The sequence below is a fragment of the Alternaria atra genome (assembly GCF_907166805.1).
Source record: "Alternaria atra isolate CS162 genome assembly, contig: 35, whole genome shotgun sequence".
In the NCBI taxonomy this organism is placed as follows: Eukaryota; Fungi; Ascomycota; class Dothideomycetes; order Pleosporales; family Pleosporaceae; genus Alternaria; species Alternaria atra.
In genome coordinates, this window is record NW_025091334.1 from 181059 (window position 1) to 208702 (window position 27644).

Sequence of the window (27644 nt, forward strand, 5' to 3'; positions counted from 1 at the left end):
CTGTTTGTTGCGGAGTTGAGCGACTCGACGCGACGCGTCCGCGGTGGAGGAAAACGGGTGTTCACGTGGTGCTTTTAGTGCGCGGGCCTATGCCGACTCAACAATCGTCCTTTCACCTCCATTTCCACGGGCACATTATCGGTGTCTTGATTAGGGACGACCTCGTTTCCCATGGCTTCCAATTTTCATAGTACGATACGCTTGACTTGCGTAGCGTAGCCGACATGGCTTTTTGTCCATACGCGGTGGCTGAGAGGCCTCTCGTGGAAAATGTAACTGGGCTTGTACACTTCATGCTATGGGCGTTGCAAATATCACGTTACGACACGCCAGACTCATCTAATATTACCCTGGTAGCAGTACATATCCGTGTCAATACGCGACCCTGATTTATGACTATTAAGCCAATCCCATCGAACACATGGTAAGAACATCGTCAAAAGGACCAGGCTTGCTACACAGTGAATTGCATCTCACAAATTTTCAATTGCACCCTTTTCCGTTGACTCAAAGCAGCATCCTCAAGGTCTGTCTTCGTGGTCTCAATTCTGCCCGCCATGATGACCACCCATGCTTCCGACCCCTCCCTACAGCCTCGAGAGGTCACCGATCTCTAACTCTGCGCTCTCTACCGTTGAGCAAGGACAGGCTGCACAGAGGGCTACACAACTTCAGCGGTACCTACTCGAGGTCGTCGCATACACTCTTGGGGCTGATCTCTCAAAGCTTGTCACCGCAATCTCATTCGAGTGGCCGACCTTCGACGGCTTCCGCAGCTCTGTTCTCGAGAAGAGGGAACAAACCCATCTCTTGCACCTTTTTCACATCATTGCGCAGATGCACCGTCGGCTTGCAACATCGTCTCTTGAAGATGTCAGAACGATCCTTCTTCAGGTCGTCGAAGCAAGCAGAACGCTCAAGGTCGATCCCGGCTTTACACTCGAGCTCGTGGCAGCGTACGCAAACCACCAGGCCAAAGCCTGGAAGCATGGGTGTAAACACTCACTTATCGTTGACCTCGTGGGGATCCGCCTTCCAAGAGCGCTTTGTGCGTACCTCGACGAAATTTCCTTACTCATACTACAATTGCTACCCAATGATATGATGCAGAAAACACTTGGCCTAGCATTAGAGAAGTTCGAGAAAGGGAGCCAGTACGAAAGCCTCCTCGGATGGATATTGACTCTCAACCCTATGAATCATGGCTACTCGAGACTTGCCGAATTTCTTACAGGCATAAATATGCTTGGGGAGGATGCGACTTGGCAACAATTGTAGGTCTCGATGTCGATGCCAAAGATATGAGAAGATGAAAGATGATCGTGCGTCTGATGCAAGCATTGTTATCTTACTGTGCCACCTTGAATTCACCTTGGTTTTTTGATCCCTTCATTTAGTAAGGGGGTTATGGTATGGTTTGTGTCGTTGCTGATGCGGTACGACTTACCTCCATACTACTGCATTCATGCTCTCGATACCACCACCACACATACCGAGTAAAAACCACGATTACCGACTGCAAGCATGTTTCAAGTATTGCCAGGCCTGCTATACTCGCTCAAGAGCAGTCAGAGATGTACAACACTCGCAACGCACCCAATACACACGTCCCAACCACTGCCAATCATCCAATACGCAACTCCAATCCATCACCGTTCCTCGCAAATACCACTTGATACTTTCTTCCACCTCATCGCCAAGCCTTCACCGAAGCAGAATACCGTAAGCTACGTTCACGGCCACGCTCCAACTTCGACACAATCGAACATGAAATGGCTCCTCATATCTTCACATGGGCGAGTTCATGTCCAGTGGATCCACAACAGAAAGCACCGGTTCCAGTAATAGATATGTTTGCCTGCTCCCAGCAAGTCAGGACGTAGCTAGGTTGTTGTGGAATGGTATTATGGCTTCGTTCCACCTCTTGATAGTCTAATCCCATCTAATTCCATCTGCCAAAGCAGCGACCAGCCATGCAAAGCCTATATCCTTAACCCTACCCAAACCTTTCTACTTCTTGGCTCATGGAACAGTGTGTTCGAATCGCCGCAATGACCACTTCGCATCCGATAGCGGCAACGCTGTTTGCTCGCACCGACCCAGAACATGCCTGCTCCACGCTCTCTTCGCTTTCCGATCCCGCTGCGACAGATCGCCTAGAAGAGGGGGCTGAGTAAAACATTGCTCCTTTGTTGTAAATGCAGGGCGGTCACATTCAATACTAATGTAATCCGCCAAGCCAGCGTCACCAGCAAAACTCGCGATACCATCAAACATTACCCAAGCACTCTCCCCCTCAGCCCCGTCTTCCCCAGAACTTCCTTGTCCGCCAACCCATCAGCACTTACCTCATGCTCTTTACTCCCCGCCTTTTCACTCTTCCATCCCAAATTCTTCTTCCCCGCTCCTACACTGCCCCAGCCCCAATTCTCTTCTACCCAACTGACAGGCCAGAGTAGCACAGTCCCCGCAACACAAAACACCGTCGCCCAAGCCTGCCACAGCCAGATTAACATCCACGCGCCTGGTGCGATGAAACGTATCCATTGGTCGACTTGGTAGAGGTCGTCTTGTTTCTGAATATAGTATTTGGGTTTCGAGGATATGTCGGAGAGGAGGGAAAAATTGGGGGCCGTGGAAGAGGTGGTGGTGGAAGAGGTGGTGGTGGAAGAGGTGGTGGTGGAAGAGGGCGGGGAGCGGCGGAGATAAAGAACAGTGGTAAGTCGCACAGGCGCGTAGTAAAACGGTATAAGCCAGATACGGAAGATTTGGAAAATGGTTACGTAGAGGATTAGGTTGGTTTCGTCGAATGCTGGTCTTTTGTTAGCCTCTGTTACCCTCAATCTCATCCTATCTCATTCTTCTACTACTACCACCACCATCATCACTCGTCCTGCTCCTTCGATCGGGGGTCGAGGGTCAACATACCGACACTCTGTACAGTACAATCAATCCTTGGACTCATAATCTTGTACCACCGATACGTTCTCTCCACCAACCACCTCGAATTCGGGCGACTCCATGTACGGCAAAATGGGTGCGAGAAGGCAGCGTCAGGTGTGAAGTATTTCTCGATGGTTGCGCGCTGAAGCGAAGGCGGTGATTGTGTGAGGAGGTGGATTATCGCGGGTATTTCTTTGACTATCGCGCGTAGGACTGGTTAGTGGGAGAGGTGACTGCGGAAATAAAGGAATCGAGGAGTACGGATAATACGGACCTGGGTTTTCCATTTCGGGTGCGGTGAGAGGGTTGGTGGGTGTGCGACGTGTGGTTGGTGAAGGCAAGGCTACTGAGTGTACTGTGGATGGTCGCGGACGCGAAGTCGAAGTCGCGCTAGTATGACGTCATGGTAGGTCACAGCTTCACGTCGATGCACCATTGAACATTGCAGTTGGACGATGAAGTTTATTATTCTGTTTGATTACTTCTTTGTGATCATTATGCTATCTTGCCGCTCTTCATGCAGCATCAATCGATCCTAACTCACATGCTTGCATCTACTGAGACCTGTACTGTTGGATCTCCGCCTCATCAAGGTGCCTCAGCTTGTTGACGCTTGGTGCCTCTCCAGTCGCAATGCCCTTTGCTAGCTCCACAAAGCCACCGATCTGTGTCCTCTTGGAGATAGCGTACTGTGCCGTGCTGACCTTGACGCGGATGATGCCAATACGCGGGTCTTCTGGGCCACCGTCGTGTGTGCCGTCGCCGAGATCACCGATCCAGGCCTTGAGCGCTGGTGAATAGTGCTTGCGGACGACATCACGGTCTGTCTCGATGGAAGCGTGACCGGAAATGGATGCCCACTCGCCGGAGCTGTTGATGAAGCCGATGTTGACGGACTTGTGCTCCTTCAAGTCGTCGGTCTTGCCGGACTCGGTGTTGGTGTGGAAAAGGAGGTCGAAGCCATGTCCCTCCTGTTTGTTCGTTAGCAAGGTCTTTAATGACCAATTGAGTGAGCCGTACCTTGGCAGCAACAGCCATGGCTCTTGAGGCCAGGAGGTCGCTGTCTGCAACCTGTGTGGTCAACAGGCAGAACTTGGTCTTGTCGACGAAGTTGAGCAGGTCCTCGCACTTCTCTTTAAGAGAGGGCTCCTCGATGTTCTTCTGGGTGTAAGGGTCGGCATTCTTGGAGCCGGTATCCGCGTTGCTGAAGCCAGACATGTTGTAGGTAGTTGTGGAGAATACGCGTTGAGGAGTAGAGTTGTGTGATAGCTGCGGAGATGGCGTCAGCTTCTGTAGGCACAATGTTCGAGGAGACCTTCGCGCTGTTCTTGCGATGCAGTGAGAAAGAAAACGAGACTGAAGCATACCTTTTGATGAGCAATTGTCGGTAAGCAGGTAGTGCGTTAGAGAGAAGCTGAGGATATCGCGCGAGTTTTGTTCATTGAGTTTGATGATGATGTCATTCGTGATGATGCTCGCGTTTGGAACCACATCCACCCCGCTATGTGGGGTAGCTTCATTTGACCATCACCCGGCTCTACTTTTAGTGTACGGGTGATCTAATCTGTAGTTCAGGGTCTTGCGTCATATCATGCTTGTACAAGCCAACGACCAAGTTCTAGATGGTTGAGTCGTAGAAATCGCCACGATCAGCAACAAACGTGAGCGCAGATTGGAAATAAGATGGTGATATTATCCCTCTAGATCTGCTGCGCGTCTGATAGAAACACATCGTACCCCACTCCGTGACCCCGTCCAATGCCATGCTGGTATCCCGTAAACAATAGCGGAGAACGTACCGATTCCAAGCTAGAAATGAAAATGTGGGCTAGATCCAGACTATGCATATGCCCCGGATATATGACCCAAATTCCGAGAGGCTAATACCTCTAGCGACAAGCGTTACACTGCGCGCTCTATGCGTCAGCGGCAGTCTCCTTGTCCTCAATCGACGCCTTCTTGAGGTCGTCAGCAGCATCGGCCGCAGCGTCCTTCTCCTGATCGAGCTCAGCTTCGGCGGATGCGTTGCCATTGACGGCCTGGTTCTTCTGTGCGGGCTTGCGGGCTGCGTCAGTGTTTCCGTTCGCAGCGTCCTCTTCGGCTTCCTCTGCCTCGAGGCGGTCGATCTCCTTCTGTGCCTTGGCAATGTTCTGTAAACCAATTAGTAATATTCTAGCTGTCGGAATTGGAATCACCTACCTCCTTAGTCTTGCGGTCCTGGTCCTCCTTCCAGTGTGCAAGCTTGGCCTTGAGCTTCTCGACGGTGGCAGGGACGTCTTCTTGGCTTGAAGGAGCCTCAACACCGACCTTGGCAAGCTCCTCAATGATACCCATGTTGAGGTTGAACTTGCCGGGAGTAGAAGCAGCACCGCCCTTCTTTCCCTTCTTGCCCTTCTTTCCACCAGTACCAGCGAAGTAGCTCTCCTCCTCAGTGTCCTTCTTCGATATACGGGTGCCTTTGAGGCCGGAATCGTCGACGGTACGCTGAGCAGAGGCGGCGAACTTGCTGGCGGCGGTGGTCTCCTTAGGTGGGAGTGCGGAGGGGTCGAAGTGGCGGATCAAGCCCTCGCAAGCAATGATCTCGTCGCCGTAGGCAGGTGTGCTGGCTTCCTCGAGACGCTTGGCGGCAGTCTCCTTGCGCTTGCCGGCAACGTACTGGAGCTGCTCCAGACGCCTCTTCTCGGCGCGAACCTTGCGGGCCTCGAACTCGTAGTTCTTGAACGCGCGGAGCTGCTGGAAGTAGTTGTCCTTGAGCTCCTTGCGTGCCTGGTACTTCTCCTGCTGCACCGCACGCGCCTTGTCCGTCTCCTCGCGGAGTGACCTCAGGTTCTTGAAGGCCTCGTCCTGTTCAGCCTTCAGTCCGTCCAACTCAGTCTGAAGCTTGGTGTACTTGTCGCTAAGCGCCTTGTTCTCGGGGTCGTCCAACAGCTTCTTCTGCTCGGCGATCTGGGCCTTGATGTCGTCAATCTTCTTCTGCTGGTTGTCGAAGCCAGAAAAGTTCTTGCGAGCCTTGTTGAGGGCGCTGATCTCAGCCAGGGCCTTCTTCTCGTCCACCAGCTTCATCATGCCGGTGTCGACCTGCTTCTGCAGACGGGCAATTTCCTGGTCAACATCCTCGGCCGACTTGTAGTTGGACTTGCCCTTTGCAGTCTTGAGCTCGTTGAGTTGCTGCTTAAGCTGCTCGTCGAGCTTCTTGATCTTCTCGAAGATGGCATTACGTCCGGACTTGTTGCCCTGCTGGGACTGGCGGATGGCGTTGAGCTCCGTCTTGAGTTCTTGCTGGCGCTTTGCGTTTGGCGAGTCCTTGTTGTTGGGCTTGGCGAGGTCGAGCTTAGCCTTGCAGGCGTTCTAGTCGTCGTTAGCAATTTTCCTAATTAACATGGTGGTGTGCGATGCAGCTACCCGCTGGCTCATCCCCGTGCGACTGCGCGCATTACACCGGGACATGTACTCACCAGCTTCTCCTGGGCGGCGGCGTGCTCCTTCTCCAACTTGGCGAGCTCCTCCTTGTACTTGTCCTCGTCAGGCTTGTCGGGCTTGACAATCTGCTGCTTTTCCTTGGGGGCAGCAGCGCCGTTTGTGGACGTGGCCTGGGCGGCGGGTGGAGTTGCGACGTCGGCCATAGTTGCTGTGCAGTCAATTGGATTGAGAGGCTGACTGGTAAATACAGCGGTGGGGGGAGATCTGCGAGACCTGAGTTGACCGCCGAAAAGTGAGGGTTGAGGGCTAAGAGCGGTGGAAGGACAACTATTAAATTCGAGGGTCTCGAGTGAACCACGGGCGGCATCCTGGCAACTTTTCCCGACCTTTAGCGGACGGGCTAGTGCCGCCCGCAGTCTCCATGAATCGAACATTCATTCGGGCCTCAGACATTCACCCACTAAACCACAAAATGGCAGAGCAATCGCGGGGCAAGATCCCTATTTTACTGCTCAAGACAAAATCGGTTCCAAAGGATACATATAAGGAGCTTTTTCTTACCCTCGACAACGGCCGCTATGCACCAGTCTTTGTGCCGGTTCTAGAGCACAGGTTCAAGCGGGATGCCCTGCTTAAGGTGCGCCAACATGTCACCGACCGCGGCTTCGTGCCAAAGTCACAGCAGGGTCTTGCGACCTATGGTGCACTTATTTTCACCTCGCAGCGCGCAGTCGAAGCTTTTAGTGAGGTTGTCGAGGAAATCCGCAAACAGGGGACCCTCGATATCGACCATCTGCTTCCAGAGAGCCTGCCGCTGTACGTAGTAGGTCCAGCGACAGCCCGCGGGCTGCGATCGCTGGGTCTCAAATGCCCAGTCTTAGGTGACGACACTGGCAACGGTGAAGCTCTGGCGGGTTACATCTTGAGGCACTACAATGCCCTCCACTCAGGTGTTCCGAATCCACCCATACTGTTCATGGTCGGCGACAAGAGGAGGGATATAATACCGAAGACACTCCAGTCAGAAGAGCTGGATCCGAAGGAGAGGGCGAAAGTAGATGAGCTGGTCATATACGAGACTGGAGAGATGCAGTCTTTCAAGGAGGACTTTTCGACCATCTGGCGGAGAAATGCTGATGAAGGCTCGAAGCAACAATGGGTTGTTGTATTCTCTCCAAGTGGATGTCAAGCCATGCTCGAGAGCCTGGGTCTTTTGGACGCGGAGACTGGGAAAGCCAAAGTTACTGCTGATCAGAGGGACATCCTGATAGCCACCATCGGCCCGACTACACGCGATTACCTGAAGCAGGAATTTGGCTTCACTCCCGATGTATGTGCGGAGAGACCAAGTCCAGAGGGCATTGCAGAGGGTATCGAATCCTTTCTCGAGAGACACGAATAAAATAAGCAATTCTGGTTTTTCCAGGGGCTTCGTATTAGTTGGCCAGGATGCGCGACTCTCGATGTAGGTTTGGAGGCGCTGCGTATAAGGTTCGCATAGCGGGAGGTCTGCTAGATCATGCGTATGGCTGTGTATCGCAAATCTAGGCACTCTCAATTCATTTCCCATATCCATCGTGGCTTCCGTACGATTGCTCGAGGCTGCACGTGCCTTCCTGACGCGTCGATGAACTAATTACTGCCATTGACGTCACCATTCACGCGACGCGCCTGCCACAAACTTCCAGCGCGCGCAAACGTCAGGCTTCTTCGTCACTTCACTCATCCTTTCCACCTGTTCTTGCACCAAACTCCAAAAAATTCCATCTCAATTGACCAGAATTTACCGACAATGGCAGGAACACGCTCTTCTGCACGCAAAACCGACAACAGTTCAAGCCCTGCAAAAGGCAACGATGTCGCAGCTGGCACGAAACGCAAGCCAGAAGTCGAGCCGTCCCCCAAGCGAGATCGCAAGGCGACGAAAAAACAGGCGACTATCGAGGAGACAATGGACACGACCAAGGAGGAAGACAGTGAGATGAAAGACGCTTCTGACGACGCTCAGGACACAAAGCAAGCAGAAGATTCCGAAGAGAAGGCCGAAGCGGCAGCTGTTGAAGACCTTGTGGACGCGAGCGATGCGACAGCGTTAGCCACTGGTGACGACGAGAAGCCTTCAACGACTGACGCCAGGACGAAAAAGGACGACACTGAAGCCGCCCCCAAGGCAGACGAGACTACACAAGGAGAGAAGACGGAAGAGAACAATTCCGAGAAACAAGAGAGCGCAGCGAAAGAGCCTGCTGGAGATGGAGAAGGCGCGATCGAGGAGTCTTCCCAACGCGCAAAGCAAATGCCGTCAAACATTCTTGAAAAGGGCATCATCTACTTCTTCACCCGCAACCGCGTCGGCATCGAGGACTCCGAGAGCGTTGGCGATCTTCAACGCACTTTCTTCGTTCTGCGACCCATGCCATCTGGAGCCAAGCTGGGCGATGGTGCGCTCGCCGACGATAACAACATCCGACTCTTTGCGCTTCCCAAGAAAGTCTTTCCCAAATCACACAACGACCGCTTCATGGCGTTTGTCGAGAAGGCGAATACTTCCATCAAGGAACTGAAGGAGAGTTTCTTCGGCGCAAACGAGTACGAGACAAAGACACAGGGCAGCCGACGCACCGAGCCTGTCGCACCAGTAGCCGAAGGTGTATATGCGATCACGCGCACTGAAGACCGCACATGCCATCTTGTCTACTCCACCACCATACCCTCTGAACTTGGTGAGGTGCAAGAAGACCTAGGCATCAAGGATCAAGGCAGCTTCATCATGAGTGTAAAGAATCCTGAGCGCAGTGGACCGGCTTCAGCTCAACTTGACCAGAAGCCTGGCTTCCCCAAAGAGTACGCACCATCGCTCTGTCTACCTATTTTTGGCTAATCACTAGCAGATTCATCGAAGAGTTCCGCGGATTAGCTTGGGTCGAAGTAAAGCCAAAATACTTGGACTACGAATATTGCCAGATTCTGCTCATCGGCGAGAAGATGGAGGCTGGCGTCGAGCCTACTACCAAGGACCAGAAGCATGACAAGGAGACCCCACTAGAGGAAATCGAGAAGCTTGAACACGAGGATGAGCTGCGCGTTGAGCATCTTCACGGTACGTTGTTGGGTTCGCTGCCAGATGCAATGTTTGCTAATCAATTACCAGGCGATGATTCTGTCTACGATGACCTCAAGATTAGCAAGAAGGAGTATCCTCAGGTTGCTACTACCTGGTGAGCTCGATCTTGAGCTCAGCTTCATACGACACCGGACAAGCTTTTTCCTTATCTACTGTACAAAATGTGGGCCATGGGCGTTTCAAGGGCGCAGGGCATATTGCAGGAAGGTCTTTTGGAGCTGGAATTTGGATAGCGACGGTCAAAAGAACGGATCCAGATTCTGGCTTCGTTCATGAACTTAGTAGCATAAATCAACGCACCACCTTCCATGTAGATGACGAGATGAAAAACCTTGTATGGGCTCAAAGTAAGATCTATATCAAGATGAACCACTCATTGTCCTCGTCCGATTCTCCTTCCCAAAACTGGCCGTTCATAATCCCATCCACAAAAGCTGCACCAATGAAGTTGAAACCTCCTTTGCAAGGCCTTATAAGACATGGTGTTGCCATGCCGTGAAGTAGAACTAACAGATCCCCAGGCCTAGCATTATGATTACTCATGCCTAAGCATGAGTTATCTGCTGTTCGAAAAGCCATCTTCCATATGAATGGCAGCATGTATTCAAAAGCTCTTTGCATTGGTTGACTAAGCTTCATTTCGCCGTTACGCAGATACTCTGACAAGTCGTCGTCAGGATGAATTAAAGATGCGCGGAAGGCTGTATCGTACTCCCTGGCGCAACCGATGAGGACAGAGAGATATTCGGCGAATCGATCAGGAGGTTCAGTCGTCTTAGCGCGTCCGGTTGTGAGAAGACGGGCAAGGTCTGAGACAGCTACGAGTTCGTCCGCAACACTCGCACTGCTGTTGTGGGTCCTGTTCCGGTGCAAGGCGACTTCGAACCACGAGTCAATACAGTTCAGGAGACAATCATAAACCTGACCTGAATTGGATTCTGCGCCTCCTAGTAGTGTGGTGGCTGAATCGACCTGCCAAGGTTTGCTAACAGCCGCCACGTAGTCGCATCTCTTTCCACACACTTTTAGTTGTCTTGCTTCTGGCATGAAAATCCACTTGTTTTGAGTCGCCCCCGAATACTGCTTGTTCTGGAGAATTGGCATGCATATTCTTGGCGGCTTTGACGGACTACATTCTGTCATACGCGCTGAGAAGTCCGGCACCCAAGATGGCAGTCCCGATTCGCCCATCGCTGGACCTATGGCCAGAGTCATGACTGTGAGGTTTTTAGACTGCGACATACAAGCGACTGTAGCCTCTGTATAAGCCTGAGCAACGGATTTCGTGTAGTCTGGGAGTGGCCATTCCAACTCCAATCTTTTAGCACACCCATACATCCCATAGATCTTATCCACTGGCTGTGTAGCATCCAAGTTCGTTATTACGTAGAAAAGGGCCATGTGGTCAAGATTCGTTTCTTTTTCCTGTGCCTTTAGCCGAACACAACGGGCGGTCGCATCATGACCGTCAAGATACGATTTCCAGTGAAGTGCGTGTGCGTCCAGTTTCGAATATGGAATACGTGTGAAATCCGCTGCCAGGACCAGGTTCTCAAAATTGAGCAAATGCTCGCCACAATAGAATACCACTTTCCGTGCTAACACGACCTCTTGGAAGACCCAGACTCTTTTGAACCAGGGTAAACGAAATAATGGGTGGAGTTTGCCGTATGGGAAGTCTGGAGTAATTACTAACCGATGTCAGCGACCTTACTTTAGCAAGTCACGAGGGATCACTGATGTCTTTCGAACAGAAGTGCTAATGCGCTTTTCTATTCCTTCGAGCAGACTAGGAGCGAATGACTTACGAAGGACTTCTTCAGCAACCTTCTCGTACTTATTCCTCATTGTCTCTTCCCCTATTCCAAGTCTCTTCGCCCCCAATGCAGCTACAGAAGCAGCCAATAAACGATTCACCGCTTTGATCGCTACCTCAGTTCTCTCGTCTCCCTCGCCCAGATGGACATTCACCTGCATCGCTTTGTTGTAAATCACATCCATCAAAGCAACCTGTGCACCTCTTTCTTCGATCGCCTGCGTGTCATGTTCTTTAAATAGTCAGTACTAAGCGAATCCATAAATCATGCCCGCACATACTTGCTTGGTTTATGCAGATAGAGTCTACCCATATCGTCCTTCCAGACTTGCCTTTAAGCATTCGACGTAGTGCAGCTGCGCATGATCGCGTTATCTTCAGCGCCCGTTCGTCAATCAGAATGACATCACTAAGTGTAGGGTCTCCCCAAGTATAGGATAGAGCAAAGTACTCCGGCACATCGTCAAGAGAGGTTTCCACGAGGGTACCGCGTAGCACCACGTCCTTCCAATCTGCTGGTTTTTCAAGCCAAGGGGCCGTCAAATGTAGGAGTCTGAAATGACGCGGGTGTTTCAGAGGCGTATACGTAAAGGTGGCGCAGGAATCGTGAGATGTAGAAGGGGAAAATGGAGAAGTCGACTTATGAGCCGAGGATTTGGATTGAGAATGACCCATGGTCTACGTGAAAGATAGTGAGGATTCAGGAAAGAAAGAGAAAAGGAATCGTCTCAAGCCCACACTCGATGCTGAATCTTGATTGGCGAATTGCTTTGATTCTCTGCAATGACGTGAGTGATGATAGTAAAAGAAGTGAGAGCATAGTAAGGCAGTACGGAGTGGAAGCGCAAGGCAGCGCAGAAACATCGAGGAAATACGTCTGATAAGACAGCCCCAAGCAGGGAGTAGAGACGCCTACATGTCGCTTAACGCATCAGGTGGATGTATACTTCCATTGTAGAGTGTATGTGAAGTCCTGAAGGGGTTGAGCGTCCAGCCTTCTGATGCTCAGAGAGGCTGGTTGTGATAGACACTAGTCCTCTTTGGGCTTAAAAGCGGGGTTGAACTGGCAAGCCAGCAACGTGGGTTGCAGATACTCTCAGCTGTAACTCTGCGATAGGCATAGCCTTAAAGACAGAATCATTCTTCCCGTGCTAAGCCTCCACATGCCCAGCGTCTGTACCTTTAGTATTGCACCTAGACGGCTTTTCTTTGCGAAGCCCTAGCATGTGCTTCGTCTTAGCACGTTGCTGTGATTGGATATCCTCTTATATGTTGAAGACGGCAAGGTAGCGGAACTTTACCGCACTAAACGGCAACAGAGAATACCAAGCTAATGGCGTATATATATGGAATTTGTATATTCCTGTGAAGATCGTCCGAAGATGATCTAGGGTTGGTTCTCGGGGAATGAGTGGGCGACGATGGACGAGAGGGTTGTACTAGCACGATTGGTAGATCGATGTAATAACACAAGGGTTTAAGAATTAAGTAGTAATCCTTAGATTGAAACTTAAGTTAAACACAATGAACTCTTACAGTTCATTGCCTAATACTATATACTGAGGGTGATAGTTGTGATAGCCGCGCGCAGGACTAACGATAGTCCTTGGCGTAGCTATCAGTCACGTGACCTAGCCTTCCTTCAGGTGCCTGGCGCCTAGCGATACAGTCCCTGTTCCGCTGTGCCTAATGATGAAGCCTGCGGCTGTTATTCGTAACAATCCCTTCGCATTGTACTGGTAAAATTGTGACACGGGCTTATGGTGCGAGCAGAATGTGTGAGTAGCACCATAGTCGAAGACAGGATATTGCAGGTCAAAACAGCCGTCTCATGCGCTGACATCTATTATATCATAAGTATTACGCTAATAGACTACTTGGACTACTCTTCAAATTACGATTCTGGCAATATCTGCAGTCAAGATTACAGATGGCTTGTTGGCAGCTCTGAATATAGCACGTGTGATGTTTGCATGCCACTTGCGGGGAAGTACACACTGTCGTACAACCTGGGGCCGCGCATGTTTGATGGTTCTCGCAAAGCGTGCGATTTTCTTATATCCCAACTTGCCACAACGGGCGTGGTTGTGACATAAATCAGTATTTTCGCATCTGACATAAGGACATTGTTGAGCGGCACAACGATGTTGTGAGCACATGGTGAACTTTTGGTCGGGTGTCGCACCCGCATCGAGCGTAGACACCAAACATCCGGTGGCATTGCATGTATGGGTAATGCAGTAGTAGCGACCTTGGTGATAGTCTGCACCCATCTCGTTACAATCATTTGTCATGATTCGGCAAACGTGAGCTGGATAGGCTCTTCGCCCATCACACACGGGGTGAGGGCAGCCAGGATCCTGACAAGTATGAGTCCAACAGGCGAAGAGGCCTTCCCGAGTAGGTTCCACGCATTGAGCAAACTTGCAGTTATGCGTCGCGCAAGATTGAAGCCCGGATGAGACTGGATTTGGCACGTCGGGAATTGACAACCATGGGCCGTGCAAAAGAGAGACTTGGTTCCGTAAACCGAAGCTGTGCAGTCAAGGTTGCGACGGGAATACCAGTGCTCTCGACAGAAGGGGGAAGATTGTTCATTGCTGTCGGCGTGGTACCGCGGTGTAGGACAGCCAGTTTTTAGGCACGTTAGATGATTGGTACAGAAACCGCTAGCGGAACTCGTAGCATTTGAAAAAGCGTCTGATTGACAACGATGGGAATCGCAGTATCTCTGTGGGGTGTAGACGTAGGCATTGCATGCAGACCTAGAGCATAGGTAAGAAGCTATAACGCGAGGAGATGGGTGACAGTGTTCAGAGCACGAAGATAACAGCTAGAGATCAGCCAGGAGATAAAGAAGTGAAAAAATCAAGCGGCTGACATGATGGGCAGCTCCGCGTTTTGAGGCATGAAAAGGTGGAGTGCTAATTCGTTTTATGTTCATGTAGTATTGGCCAACTTTCCAATCTGATGAGCCTGAGGATATTAGCGGCTAGGCATGATCGTTGCCATAGGTGTTTTATGTTGTGGTAAAAGCCCCAAGGATTCATGTGGGAGGGTTCAGTTGTGCCATGATAGGGTCAGGTATTGACGCTAGTTCGGAACACGTTCACCGGAATCGAGACGATCTGAAGCAATGTGCATGTGTGCAATTACATTATCCCTCGTCCTAAGCAAGATTTCGTGGTGGAATCCGATGGCTCCTTTCTCATAACTGTCAACTCGACCAATTCCTCTTCTCCAAACCATATCCAGAGCGTCGACGCCGCCGTTCAGCTTTTCATCCAGAACAACATCACAGATGGCTCCACTCAAGTACCGGACTCTCTTGAGGTCGAAATTCGTTCTGCTGATGGATTACCGGGGCCAACATCCGAAGACCAGATGGTTCAAAAGGCTAGAACCAATTTTGAAGAATTGCTCCTAGGCTACGGACTGTTTTTGTTGGGCAGCCAAACTTTGTCGCAACCCCAAAACGTCATCAACATCCCAGTACAGCAATCCTTCGGAACACTTGCCACGCATGCGACCTCCTTCTCTCACTACAACCTAAGCGAAACAGACGCTATCGTTATCACGTTCAATCTAGCAGCTTCGGTCTACTGGGTCGTTCCCACTACTACCTTGTAGATGATTATCGACCGGCCAGAAGAGCAAGTGAAATCTCTCAACAACGATCAGGCTGTTTCCAACGGGAATGGAACTTATACTATCGTTCTGAGTAGCTCGGATCCTGGAATGTGGAACTGGATTATGACCTCTAAGGGTGGCGTTGGTACTGCTATGTGTCATATCCAGGGATTTCCTGCGGGTAATACTGGCAATCTAGATATTCGGCTGTGGAGCCACGTAGTTCCTTTGGATAGCCTTGCGAGTGTTCTACCCCAAGACACAAAGTGGGTGTCACAGCAAGAGCGAGACGCTCAGTCGAGAGAGAGGCTTGAGAAGTACGATATAGCACACAACTTCTAGGTACAGTTTGCGGCTAGAATCAGGCGGATGACTGGAGTGAAGCACCGCGAGGTACCTGGGGCGAGTGAGCTCAAAGGTCCACGTTCAGCTAAGCGGTGATATTTTGGCATTCGCGGCGCATTTGAGAGTCGGAGGGGTCGGCCTGTTTGTCAATAACGCGCATTCGAAGGATCAGACCTTGTTGTTCGTGAAGATATAATTCGCCAAACAAATGTTTGCATTCTTCGCCTGAGCGCAGCTGTGTTATTGTCGCGTCGTATTTGGAAGGCGCTCCGTGGCAATGACAACCTTGTCACAGATGACCGGACCTGAATGATAGTACTAGGGTCATCTCATTGTGAAACAGCAAGTCGAACAGCAACCATTCGCACGTAAAGTCTGGTTATGTGCATCCTTGATTGAAGTTACAGCCAACCTCTCGCTGATAGCTTAGGTAGATGCGTCTAATTCCAAGTCATGATGGTGAATCGTTGTAGGGTGGTCTGCGGATGACTGGTTGACGTCAACGCGGAATGGCATCTGCTCGCCGGCGTACATGAACAACGCGTTCGTAGACCATTGCAAAAGCGGCTAGGTCATGTTTCTGTCACTCTCGATGCCTGGAAGCGTTTTATCCCCCAAGGCGTTGGATTAAGGATAGACATAAACAGTGAGGTTCTTTGGTATTGCGCTTGGGTATTGCGGAGGATAGACGGTAAGAGAGGGTATGCCAAGCTGTATTTTTCGAGGTCGATGCTCGGTTTGGCTAGTGCAGGGCAATCACGTGTTCCATGCATCTCATCGGGGCCATGACGCGTGCGCGTAGGCTTAATGCATCGTCTGCCGGGCCGTCGACCATGAACCCTCTTCCACCGCTGCGCCCGGACCCTCGCGCCCGGATCCTTCGACCTCTACCACTGCGCAATAATGACAATGTCGCCCATCCCTCTCTGGCCAGATTTACGAGACCTCAGTCGGTGAAAGTAAACCAGCCATGGCCCTAAAATAGTTTGCATGTTACTTACGCACACCTGCAAGGACAACAAACCGTTCTCAGCACAAGTTCATGCAAGCAGCACGCTCTTTTCCCTCGTCGCATCCAATCGTACAAAACTGAGAAACGCTCGAGCCCACGAGCTGAGCCAGTAGGATTCCTGTTCTCTCTCGCTGTAGAATTCCTGTCCTCTGTCGCACCTCCTTCGCTTGGACAAGATTCGGCTCCATACTGGAGGGAGTTGTGCCAAGGTCTTGGATGGCGCTTTTGCGAGGCACCGAATGGTCGCGTCGGTGGTTCTCAGAACTTCTATCGAGCGCAAGCCCCGATCGTCCACCGCATGCATCTGTCTAGGAAGCTTCTATACTCGGCCACAGTTGTACTGTAAGTGTATAGATCTAGCTACTCAGAAGCTATGTGTTACAGCAAAACTGCAGCCCACCACGTGCATGCACCGCTAGCTGCTCTTCTCTTTAGAGGGCAGCCGGTGGTGCTATTGTTTGCCAGATCTGACCCGGGAAGTCCAAAGGACTCGCAGCGAGGGAGAACCCCTGTCGGCGAGAGAGAACCCCTGTCGGTGAGAGAGCCCCTGTACGCGGGATACAGAGACCAGAATGCGATGATACATTTACCGGTTGTTCGCCATTGACTAGCAGTCCATTTGCGCAGTATAAAGTCGAAATGGTAGCCGCCCAACATACGTCGATATCCATTCGCTCAGTTAAACGGCTCCTTGTCTGATCATATCAGTCCGATTCAAAGCAACGATCACTTCATACGGCAACCAGCTCGTTCATCTTTGCACACCATCCTTACCTACAAGCCCCGATCGTGAAATAGCAATCGATCCTAGCGTAGACCTTTGGCTCGGCTTTCAAGAAACGGACTGAGTAATGAAGACCAATGGTAAGATCCTCTTTCTTCATAGTTCAACGTATAGACTTACAGTTCGGCCCAGATACTATATCGCACAACGTATCCTCTTCATCGGGCTGGTCAAAAGAAGCCATCTTTACCCTTCTCAGCGTCTTCCTCACCGTACTGCTTGCCGTGATCGGTCTCACATTCCGATACTACATGAGGAAGGACGCGCTAGGGTATCGAAGCTCTAGACAATGTAGGCGTGTAGAAGGAGGTAAGCAATATGATGGATCATTCTTGTTTGATACATACTAAGAGAGTTTAGATGAGGAGCACCATTTGGGGCGAGGGTCGAAGAAATCTTGCTGGATCGAACTAGCTGAGGCTCGGCATCATCAGCAGCGAGCGTATACCTCCGTCTCCAGGCTGAGAAAAGGTCCCAGGTCATAAGGGTCATGAGGTCGATGGTGGCATTACTGAAATGCAAAATGAGTGCGGCACGACCTAGACGTCTGTTCTTTGATGTAAGCTAACAAAGTCTAGAAATCATCTAGAGAATGTTGTTGCAGATACATCAGCCGTTGCAATGCCTCCCGTTCGTCGTTGCAGTGATCATATGGTCCTTTTTTGCCGGACATATTCGCGTTCGCTCGTTGCAGGGTGATGAGCTAAGAATGGAGATGAGCATATGTCCACTGATCACGACAATAACTGGGCAAGGACACCATGGTACCTATCTGAGCTAAGTTGAATTGAAAGCCCGTAGGTGTTATGTCCGTACCTGGCTGGCGTGCGAACGACAGTATCTAAGTACATACCCTCGCGCCACGCTAATTCCATCTAAAGGCCCGGGCAGCCTATGCTCTCGGCTCGGAATTCCTGCGTCATTGCATAGCTTTGGAACGCCTGTGTTCATCCTGAATCTGTACTCTAGCCGTCCAGCTCACGCTTGATCTCATGTCTACGAAATATACCACCGGCTGCCTGGAGTATGGTAATGACAGCATCGAGTTTGGTCAACGCGTCTAGATTCTCTTCGAGCGTATTCGGCGTATCACTCTGCATTGCTTTAACATAGCGTTCCTTCTCGATAGCTGCTGTATCCAGCGGTGTCTCGTGCCATGTCACATTTACATTTATGCCGTCTTCGTATGTCCGCTGCTGAATTTGGTTAAGCGCATTCAGCGGAGCGTTGTTAGACAGAAAAGCGCGTACGCAGTGTTGCATACCACTCCGAGCATAGCGGTGTAACAAGGTGTAGCCAAATCCGTCACTTTCGTCGATGACACGCCGCTTCTTTGCTCCGTCCGCGCAAGAGAAAACGTACATTTTCAAGATTCTCTTAATTCTTCGATCGACGCTATCGTTGAATGGCTGACCTACTCTAGGTAGTCTGCCAAAAATGCTAAAGTCTCTACCATTTTGTACGGGCGATTGTCCAGGTTCGATGTCTGCGCCCTTGCCGAGCAGGAACTCGACAGTATCGAGCATTGGGTGACCGGGGAGACAAAAGAGCGGGGTTGCGTCATTCTTATCGACATGATTGACATCTGCTCCATATGCAACTAAGTTAGATCTTTGCAGCCGCTTCTAGGTTTTCTGATATGCACATCAGCGCGGTGTGACCTCGATCGTTCACAGCATCGACCTTCTGCGCCAGCTAACAGTAAGGCCTCAACCAGCTCGGCAGATGTTCCTAATGCTGCCATCATAAGCGGCGTGTATCGGGGACGTGCAACTTCTCGACCGTTATGCTCGTCCAGTGTTATTAACGGCGTAGTCAAGAGCTCTAGATCACCTCCGAGTTTCATTATAGCCTCCAATGTCCTGGTCAAGTCTTCGTGTCTTTTCGATGGCGCACCAATGAACAAGCTGTTACAGAATACAGTACCAGTTCGGGTACGACGTCTTGGGCTAGTGCTCAAGCGATGAAGAACGCTCAAACCCTCTTCATCAACGTCGTTGATGTCAACCGATACATTATGACGAAGTAGAAGCTCAAAGATAAACGGATCGCGAGACATAGCCGCATAATCTAGTGCGAACAATCCTTCTATTCTCCCTTTAGGTACAGAGTAGGCTTCCATGTTCGGACCGCCGAACTTGTTCAATATCCTGACGCGGTCATCGTATATGTAGATATGATAGCTATCGCGAGCCGGCACATCAGCTCCATGGTGGTACAGTGCTTCGGTGACTGTGTGCGATCCTGTGGCCACTGACCAATGAAGCGGTGTTCCTGGAGGCAGTATGGAAGTGTAGTGCGGGAATGGCTTAGGATCGGTTGTCATTGCATGGAGTCTAGCGCCAGCGTCGACCAGATATGAGACTACTTGAGCCTGCCTATTTTCTTCGAACGCGAAAGCCCAATGCAAACAGCTAATCGACCATCGAGTGCACATTATAAGGCAGTCCATTTCATAAGACAAGAGCAACTGCAAAGCTTCCCATGAGCCGCGGGCGCAGGCGAAGTAAACAGCGGTTTCTCCAGTGTCCGTCTTCACGTCGATCTCAAATCCTTTCTCTTCTTCCAAATATGACTTTAATGCCATGGGCGTACCATAGTTAGCGAGCCAGTGAAGATGAGAGTACTTCTGTTCTTGCGCAATAGGTTGGTGTTGCTGCGGTGTGTTGAAACTGCCATACAATGTAGCATACCCTCCCCTTGCTTGAAAGAGCTTCTCACATTCAGCTAGAGTGTCGCGATCGCTGACTGCTAGCTCTCTTTTGGTAAGTAGCGAACCTGTAGCGGCTGACGTGGCTCGCCATTCGCGGAGACGTGCTTGAGATTGCCTATCCAAGGTGGCGCCGTAAGAGATTGCTACAGTGCCGACTACTCCACGAGCTGCGATGGATCCCCTGTCTGCTGCTAGAAGAAGAACGTCTAAACCTGAGTTGACCAATTCATGCGGCCAAGCGGTGGCCCCTAGAAACATGCCGAAGAGCATGTCAGCGTCCATGCTTTTCGGCTTGCTCGACATCCTGCTGTAAAAATGTCGAATAAAGACTTGACCCACAGCAGGTGCTTCCCAAGAATAGTAAGGTCCGTTATAGTGCAACTGATCGAAAGAATCGTCGTCGGATTCCAATATACTTGAATCATCCGAGGATAGCCTCATGCGGTCCAGTTCTTGTAATCTAGACCATACGAGTCAGCTGGTATACCTCATCGACCTTGTTCAACACACCCATCTTGGCTCGCTTCCTGCCATTCGTGAAAACGTGGCTGTAGGCGATTGGGGCGTTGAGATGGATCTTCCCCCAACAATTTGCTTATAGCTTTTACCATGCACTCCCTCACATCGGGGGGACATTCCGGGGCCAACAAAACTTCCATCTGTTCCCTAGCTGTAACAATTCTGCAAATGGGTTCGCCTTTCAGTGGTTTGCGCCTTTGGAGAAGCAAAACACTCCACACCACAAGGCCGAACGAATAATTGTCGGTTAATTGCCAGAGATCGTGAGCTATAGACTTTTCTGATTCAACTTCGGGCGCTTGCCATCCATAGGTTCCCCTAATGGTAACACTTGTGTCGGTCATCGCGTCAGCAATCGCAAGGCCAAAGTCTGCCACTTTAGCTGTGTAATTGCCGCTCTAGTTCCTGAAGATCAGGATGTTATCCGGCTTCAGATCACCATGAATAAGACCACACTCGTGCAAAAAGTCCACACCAGCAGCGATATCTTGACAGAATTGGTACTTGAGTCGCATTGCCACACATCCGCCAGCATGGTCTTGCAAATATGATCCAAGGCTCGAGTGAGCTAGCTCCATCACGAGGAATATGCGAGCGTGCATTGTAGTATGGTCGTAGCTCCACGCGAGGAGCCGAGCAACATGTGGGTCATCCCTGATCTTTGGGTTGGTCAATGCCAGCACTTCAAGGTACATGTCATGAAGGTGCTTCTGGACGTCGGGGTCAGCGAGTCCCAAAGGCACATCTGGATCTAGCGAATCTGGGTATCTTGACTGCTACAAGGCGAGTTGAAAAAGTCCTAGATTCAGACACATTCATCAATTGCTGGTATACAATGAATTGGCCACCCCGTCCGATTATAGCTGGGTCTGCGCTTTGATCAATCAGAACGACAGGCCCTGTAAGGTTTGCACTATGTAAGATTTCAACAAAGAAGTCTATTGCAGTCGTATGGCTAGATGCGGATGATTCGGTACCGAACGCTCTGCCTTCCAAAACATACGACACTTTACTAGAAGATCAATGCGACTGCTACTCTTGAAACAAGACGAAATAACCATGCTCGAGAAGTCTTTAGACAATATTGACTCGCAAGAAGACCGACAACTGTTTCTAGGTTCCGCACGCCGGGATACGAATGCTTCGAGAAGAGTATCATCCAGAAGTTGACGATAGCACTTACTGAGTACGGTATTTGCTGTACGAATGATCGTAGCGGAAAACGTATTAACAACGTTCTGCCTTCAAGATTCCTTGCTCGAGCAAAATCAGCGAGCCCTGACGCTTCCGAAAGCGCAATCAAGAGACATCAAGAGTCTTCAGAAATGGGTCAAAGGGACTATAAGCATCTCTCGAAACGAATCTGCTTATCTAGAGCAAGGTGAGGATATGGCGAACCTGACTGGGGCGGCAGACAGCGCGCTTGCGCTCATTGAGGATCTTGCATGAAGCGCAGTCACAAACCAACGGCTGACGAACACATCTTCCTTCTTGACCCATGCATGACCGTCCTCAGCCGTGCGCTCACTACTTGGCTTGCCACCACAGTGTTGATGGTACCAGTAATTGCATTGAGCAACATCTCGAGCTCGTCTGGTCGAGTTGTCACGATCGCGCTTTCAGCAGGCCTGTTCCTGACAGCAGTTTCGCTGTTTACGCGAGCTAGAACAGTGGAGATATTCACTGCTGGAGCTAGGTAAGTGCTAGATGTCTTGTGAAGATCCTTGCTGACGTCGTTCCGTAATAGTTACGCTGCTGTTCTGGCGGTTTTTACCTCGGTAGGCAATGATGATATGAAGTATAATCGGATTTGATTTACTGCGATCAAGTGACTTCTGGTGATGGCGGATGAGTACGAGGAGGGACGAAAGCAATTAAGATCCAAGGGTACTCACGTCGCTGATAACATATACACTTAAATCATACAACACGAATTGATGGAGTAACCTCACGACACTGGCAAAGAATGTCATGCAATTGACTGAGATGTTGCTATGGCCAAGCACGTGCCCTCGCGTCACGCTAACCCCATCCGCAAGCCCAGCCCAAGCTCTCCGCTCACAACCCCACAAGCACGTGAAAGCCGCCCCTCCACGCGTCGTCACCTCCCCAATGGCCCCCGATGTAGCCTCCATGACCTCGACACCCTCGACGCCCGCTCTCAAGCCCTCACAGAAGCCTCCAAGCGGTCCCAACGTCCTCGAAGTCGTCTTCGGCTCGCTGCTCATCCAGCCCTGGTACCCGTCCTTCTACCCCGAAGAGCTTGTCGGGCGACGCGTGGAACGGCTGTATGTGTGTCAATGGTGCTTCAAGTATAGCAAGGAGTTAGTAGGGTTTATTGGGCATTTGGTAAGCTTGGAATTTATGTGGGTTGGGATACAGAGCTGACGCGATACGCCGTGTAGAAAGCATGCCCACTCCGCAACACGCCGCCGCCGGGCGTGAACGTCTACACAAAAGACAACTACTCCTTGTACGAGATCGATGGTGAAAAACACAAACTCTACGCGCAGAACCTCTCGCTTTTCGCCAAGCTCTTCCTCGATACTAAATCCGTCTTCTACGATGTCACAACGTTCTTGTACTACCTCCTCGTCGCGCACAAACCCACGCCAGAAATCCCAAATACCAGTTTCGGCGACGAGGTTGACGGGGGCGAGATTGGTGCGCAAGGGCAGGTTGTTGGCTTCTTCAGCAAAGAGAAGATGAGCTGGGACAACAACAATCTAGCGTGTATCTTGGTGTTTCCGCCGTGGCAGAAACAAGGGCTGGGGCAGATATTGATGGGCGCGAGCTATGAGATGAGTAGACGCGAAGAGAGGCTGGGCGGACCTGAGAAACGTACGTCTTCGTCCATGCATATGTCATCTCTGGCACTTGTGCTAACACTACTACTGCAGCGCTGTCAGATCTTGGTCGTATCGCATATATCCATTACTGGTCGCAAACGCTCGCTCGCACGATCCTCGCCTGTCCTTCCAAGAAGGCACTTACGGTGCAAGATCTGCGTGAGAAGACGTACATTGTGCCCGAGGATATAATCGCGACACTACAAACTATGGACGTGCTGGAGCAGAAGAAGAGAGGAGGTGCCAACGCTGTTATCAACAAGGCCAAGGTAAGAGCTTGGGCAGATATGCATAAGGTGGATTTGAAGGCCTGTCTAGTTGATTCCGATGCTTTTGTTGTGAGGGAAGTGAGTCGAAGTGTGAGTGAGGAATCGTGAGGCTTGTGGATGGAAGAGGTAGATGCTCAGGTGTCAGATACCCATACCTTATTGATCGAATGATTTCAGTCATACTGATGGATATGTTTTCATGTGACTGGTAGAACAAATAAGTTGGTCGACCGCAGCGATCTGGATTGGAACACACCCGTGGACGATATCCTGCCGTTTTTCAAAGAGAACGCCTCAAAGAAGTCGAGACGGATTCCACCAGATTTCCTGTGCCATCGGACAGCAACCACATGGAGCGACGTCCTGTATATGCAGTCGAACAACAACCTCATGTTATCGGAAGGCGAAAGCTCTACAACATTCCAGGATTCGTTATCGATGGAGTAGCCAAGCAATCTTACGGTATGTTCCTTTAGGATACCATTTCCGGCTCTCTGAAGATGATTCGCACCTTGTGGACAGCCGTGACGCAGCTGTGTAACATTTATCTTGATTTTCTCATCCCGAGCATCCAATAGCATCCGACACGCATACAAATCGAAAGTGTTACACAAGGCCCCACTTTAAGCAGCCCGCTTCAAAAGCAATATTCTAGCTCGACCAATGCCAGCAAAACATTGCCCAGAAAGCAAACTCCTTCTCATACACAAGGCAAATGTACATTGCGATCGAATTGCGAAGGCATGATGGAATAGGGTCACACCCACTATCAGAGTCCAAACAGCCCTTCACCTGCACCTAGATAGGCAGTTCCCACATAGGCAGTTGCCACTTTGTCCTTCTCTCCGCCTGCACCTGGCAACATCATAACCACTCCTTTTCTGTATGAACAAGTTCCCCTGCATGAACCGCTAAATCTTGTAGCATCACCAATGGCGCGTAAATGTTTAAATCGTCCAGTCCAATTTCGGAGCAAGGATGATTGGTTGCGGCTGAAGAGGCCTAGGTTCTTGTTCAGCTGATGCACGCCGGTGCATGCATTCTATAGATAGAAGGCAATGTATGAACTCGGCCTCATCAGAGATGTACAAAAGCTTAGTGAAGACGGATCAGTTCTACGGCTTGCACAAACGCACGCATCTTCTATCTCGTATACTCATTCACACGGCACTTCCCGAGGCTGAGATATGCACTCAGTTATCTTCTCTTTTGCGCAAGTTGACAGGCCAGCGCCCTGGTTGATGACCACTCGCCATGGACAACTCGACATCGTACAACTTCACACAGCTCGACCTGTACGACTACTCGGATAACAACTGCCATGATATCATGCAAATCTGGAATTTCTTGCAATACAAAGCAACGCAAGACCGCGATGCTTATCAGAACTATGATTCGGACGAAGGCGTTTATCGGTACATTATACAGGGGTTTGAAGCACTTAAAAACGGTTCACTAGAAACTCCACCCATGAACCAAAACTTCTGGGACTGGGCTGTCAGAGACAAGCTGCTCCAAGCCTACGTCACGGATGTCGGCTGGGTTTATTGCCCTAACCAGTTGTGCGCAGCTCTTGGCTGGGAGGGTAGTCCTGACATTGCGGGAGTTGGGGTGAGCACCATGCTCAAGATGCTCAGGCCGAGATGAATATGTGCTGATCGTTGTAGACGCTAGCCACATATATCATACAGGCTGTTCTGATAACGGTCTACCTATGCGGGATCCTCATGGTCAACCTCAACCAACGACCAAATCGATCAAGAATGTGGTCCCCACTCTCGTGGACCCTAAGCGCGATGCTCAACTCAACTCGCGAGTTTCTTACTGCATCGGCAATATTTTCACTCGCGTTGTTGGTTGCCTCCGTTTGTTCAATTGCGCAACCCAAAGTGACCACAACCTCCACAACGTGGATTCTCGAGCTAGTCATACCTCTGTACTCAGTCCTCGCAGTAGGAGTACTACACCTCGCGGCATATGAGATACTCCAAAGATACAAAGGACGAGTTTTGGTGCTGCTGATTATAGACGTCATGGTTATAGTTCTAACCGCGCGCAGTTCGACTCTCTTCAATGGCGCAGACGGATCAGGGTGGAAAGCAAAGGATCCAGCCTTCGATGAGAGTTCTTGTTTGAAGGCGGAGTCATACAATGATATGGCAATCTTAGCCTGGACAATCGCTGGAATCCTGTGCCTCAGTATCACCGCATATCTTATCGACTTCCTTGTCTCTATGGCTCGGCATCGACCTGGACTACTCACACGATTCTCCGGTATGGTGCGTTGGGGAATCATTGGCGTCGGTCTATGCACTATGTGGTATCTCATCGGTTGGTTCGTTAAGTTGACCCTCGACATACGATCTCGCGCTGGAGACACAACAAAGACAACGAATGGACATTCGGACAGGTGTTGGCGCTATCAACATGGTGAGCCTCAGATGTAAGGAACTCATGTGATGCACGTACTGACTTTATATCTTCATCCGCAGGTCGCCTTTTGTAAAAGATTTTGCGTACAACATGTGGGAAGGGCCCAGGAAAGCGAACGAATGGCGATCGAATTATCCATCCAAGTCGGTCCTACATGATTCGCTTGCAATGCGGTCACCGGAGGAAGATGAAGAAAGAAGCAACTTTGAGATGCTCAAGTGAGTACGGAATTTGGTACTCTGCTGTTAATAATCTTATACTTGTTGTGTTCCCCGATGCAAAGTCACAATCAGGCGCAGGCGCCCTTTGCGTGCATAATATAAGTGTTTCCATTGGAGAACTTCTGCTACGTTGTTGGAAAATTGGCATGCTGTCGAAATGCTGAACACGTCATGCTAATCATTACTTTTTCTTTGTCTGTCAGACTTCATAATAACTCAGTACTGTCAATACTAACATCGGTAAAGCAACGATGAAACTTCCAGCACCGAATACTATCTCCCAGCTGCCCCAGAAAAGTTTTCCTCCGGCTACGACACAAAAGAGAATACCTAGAAATACATAGAGGCATTTGATAGAATCCCAAGCAGTTTCAATGTATAAGCCATCTAGTTCTATATATCTATTCTGCCCTCGGAACTTGTCGCGTGGCAAACTGATATGGCTGATGATGATGTTAGTTGAGTTTTAGAGCATATATACCTTAGACTTACCTGTACCTCTGAATGAAGAAATGGTCAAAACACCCAGAGAGTATATTTTGATAGCGTGCTCCGGCTGGGTTGCGGAAGTAGCAAGAGAGGAAAGGCAAAGTTTCGACCCAACTTAGGTCATCGTCGCAAGTTTTCAAGTTATGAAACGGGCAGATATGATCACTACAGTCATTTGTTAAGTAGTACGAGGAATCGTCGTTGCAAGAATGCTTCCATTCTCCCAAGCGGTTGCCATAGCACTTGTTTGGAAAATCGTCCGCGTAAAAGAGCAGTTCAACCCCCAGGTCGCCGAAACCCTCTGGTATCGCCTTCTCAACGGGGAGTTGATGAGAACCAACCGAATTGAAGTTTTGTATGGTTCTAATAATTGTCACCACTTTCTCTCGCCGCTCAGAGGCGATCTTGTGGAGATTGACCAGGTCTAAAGGTTTAGCGAAAGCTAAGAATCTGTTTGAGGAACGGCTGATCAACCGGAACTATATCTGACTTTAGTACAGATAGATACGCCACGATATGGTTGAAACATACAGTGACGGGCCTGAGTTTACTGAATTTTCGAAAAGAAAGAAACCTTCGCAAGAAGCCAAGTTCCGTAGCATACTGTTTTGCTAACGAAGCGAAGACCTCATCTTCATTCATTGGATCGGCAATTGGAACGTCCACAGCCCAGGTTGTTGAGATTTCAGAGTTTTCAGAGCCCCATAGTAAGAACACGCAGTGGACATTTTCTTTCTCTTCAGCCTTTTTCTGGAAATGTGTGAAGATCATGTTTTTAGGCGATTCCGGCGGCTTTGGCAAGATGTCGTGCGTGGCCCTTGGCCGTCTTCTGTTCTTTTGACTCTTTAGACCTTGGTACGAAGTATTCTGGAATCCAGTCGCTTCACTCGCGACATTTTCTGTGTACTTGTTGTGAGCACTCTCTGGTCGTGACGGAAGGTCTGGTGACAATGGTGACATGATGTAAGTTGATGTTGATAAGGACGGTTAAGGACGAGAGGACTTGCGCATACCTATAAAGTACAACAGCTTATGCAAACGACGATGAGGCAACACTGTCCCCAAAGCTACTACTGT

The 27644-nt window shown here is 50.1% G+C and overlaps 10 protein-coding genes across 10 annotated transcripts; 5 read left to right on the forward strand and 5 right to left on the reverse strand.

The window, feature by feature from the left end:
* Nucleotides 1-570: 570 nt before the first annotated feature.
* Nucleotides 571-1278, forward strand: ALTATR162_LOCUS10978 (uncharacterized protein; the record flags this gene model as incomplete). Its single annotated transcript, XM_043318618.1, has 1 exon — nucleotides 571-1278. One exon carries the CDS (start codon nucleotides 571-573, stop codon nucleotides 1276-1278), a length of 708 nt encoding a protein of 235 aa, XP_043174553.1.
* Nucleotides 1279-3497: 2219 nt separating this feature from the next.
* Nucleotides 3498-4161, reverse strand: ALTATR162_LOCUS10979 (uncharacterized protein; the record flags this gene model as incomplete). The annotated part of the gene is made up of 2 exons (XM_043318619.1): nucleotides 3498-3914; nucleotides 3964-4161. 2 exons carry the CDS (start codon nucleotides 4159-4161, stop codon nucleotides 3498-3500), a joined length of 615 nt encoding a protein of 204 aa, XP_043174554.1.
* Nucleotides 4162-4859: 698 nt separating this feature from the next.
* On the reverse strand, nucleotides 4860-6566 carry ALTATR162_LOCUS10980 (uncharacterized protein; the record flags this gene model as incomplete). Its single annotated transcript, XM_043318620.1, has 3 exons — nucleotides 4860-5093; nucleotides 5143-6291; nucleotides 6399-6566. 3 exons carry the CDS (start codon nucleotides 6564-6566, stop codon nucleotides 4860-4862), a joined length of 1551 nt encoding a protein of 516 aa, XP_043174555.1.
* Nucleotides 6567-6835: 269 nt separating this feature from the next.
* On the forward strand, nucleotides 6836-7765 carry ALTATR162_LOCUS10981 (uncharacterized protein; the record flags this gene model as incomplete). The annotated part of the gene is made up of 1 exon (XM_043318621.1): nucleotides 6836-7765. The coding sequence occupies one exon, from the start codon at nucleotides 6836-6838 to the stop codon at nucleotides 7763-7765; it is 930 nt and encodes a 309-aa protein (XP_043174556.1).
* Nucleotides 7766-8155: 390 nt separating this feature from the next.
* Nucleotides 8156-9585, forward strand: ALTATR162_LOCUS10982 (uncharacterized protein; the record flags this gene model as incomplete). The annotated part of the gene is made up of 3 exons (XM_043318622.1): nucleotides 8156-9207; nucleotides 9255-9463; nucleotides 9515-9585. 3 exons carry the CDS (start codon nucleotides 8156-8158, stop codon nucleotides 9583-9585), a joined length of 1332 nt encoding a protein of 443 aa, XP_043174557.1.
* Nucleotides 9586-9841: 256 nt separating this feature from the next.
* On the reverse strand, nucleotides 9842-11978 carry ALTATR162_LOCUS10983 (uncharacterized protein; the record flags this gene model as incomplete). The annotated part of the gene is made up of 3 exons (XM_043318623.1): nucleotides 9842-11178; nucleotides 11296-11535; nucleotides 11585-11978. 3 exons carry the CDS (start codon nucleotides 11976-11978, stop codon nucleotides 9842-9844), a joined length of 1971 nt encoding a protein of 656 aa, XP_043174558.1.
* Nucleotides 11979-18039: 6061 nt separating this feature from the next.
* Nucleotides 18040-20090, reverse strand: ALTATR162_LOCUS10984 (uncharacterized protein; the record flags this gene model as incomplete). The annotated part of the gene is made up of 2 exons (XM_043318624.1): nucleotides 18040-18674; nucleotides 18749-20090. The coding sequence occupies 2 exons, from the start codon at nucleotides 20088-20090 to the stop codon at nucleotides 18040-18042; spliced, it is 1977 nt and encodes a 658-aa protein (XP_043174559.1).
* A 2328-nt stretch (nucleotides 20091-22418) lies between these two features.
* On the forward strand, nucleotides 22419-23532 carry ALTATR162_LOCUS10985 (uncharacterized protein; the record flags this gene model as incomplete). Its single annotated transcript, XM_043318625.1, has 3 exons — nucleotides 22419-22655; nucleotides 22712-23147; nucleotides 23207-23532. 3 exons carry the CDS (start codon nucleotides 22419-22421, stop codon nucleotides 23530-23532), a joined length of 999 nt encoding a protein of 332 aa, XP_043174560.1.
* A 1146-nt stretch (nucleotides 23533-24678) lies between these two features.
* ALTATR162_LOCUS10986 (uncharacterized protein) lies at nucleotides 24679-25071 on the forward strand (the record flags this gene model as incomplete). The annotated part of the gene is made up of 1 exon (XM_043318626.1): nucleotides 24679-25071. One exon carries the CDS (start codon nucleotides 24679-24681, stop codon nucleotides 25069-25071), a length of 393 nt encoding a protein of 130 aa, XP_043174561.1.
* A 1206-nt stretch (nucleotides 25072-26277) lies between these two features.
* On the reverse strand, nucleotides 26278-27527 carry ALTATR162_LOCUS10987 (uncharacterized protein; the record flags this gene model as incomplete). Its single annotated transcript, XM_043318627.1, has 3 exons — nucleotides 26278-26521; nucleotides 26571-27046; nucleotides 27099-27527. 3 exons carry the CDS (start codon nucleotides 27525-27527, stop codon nucleotides 26278-26280), a joined length of 1149 nt encoding a protein of 382 aa, XP_043174562.1.
* Nucleotides 27528-27644: the final 117 nt, after the last annotated feature.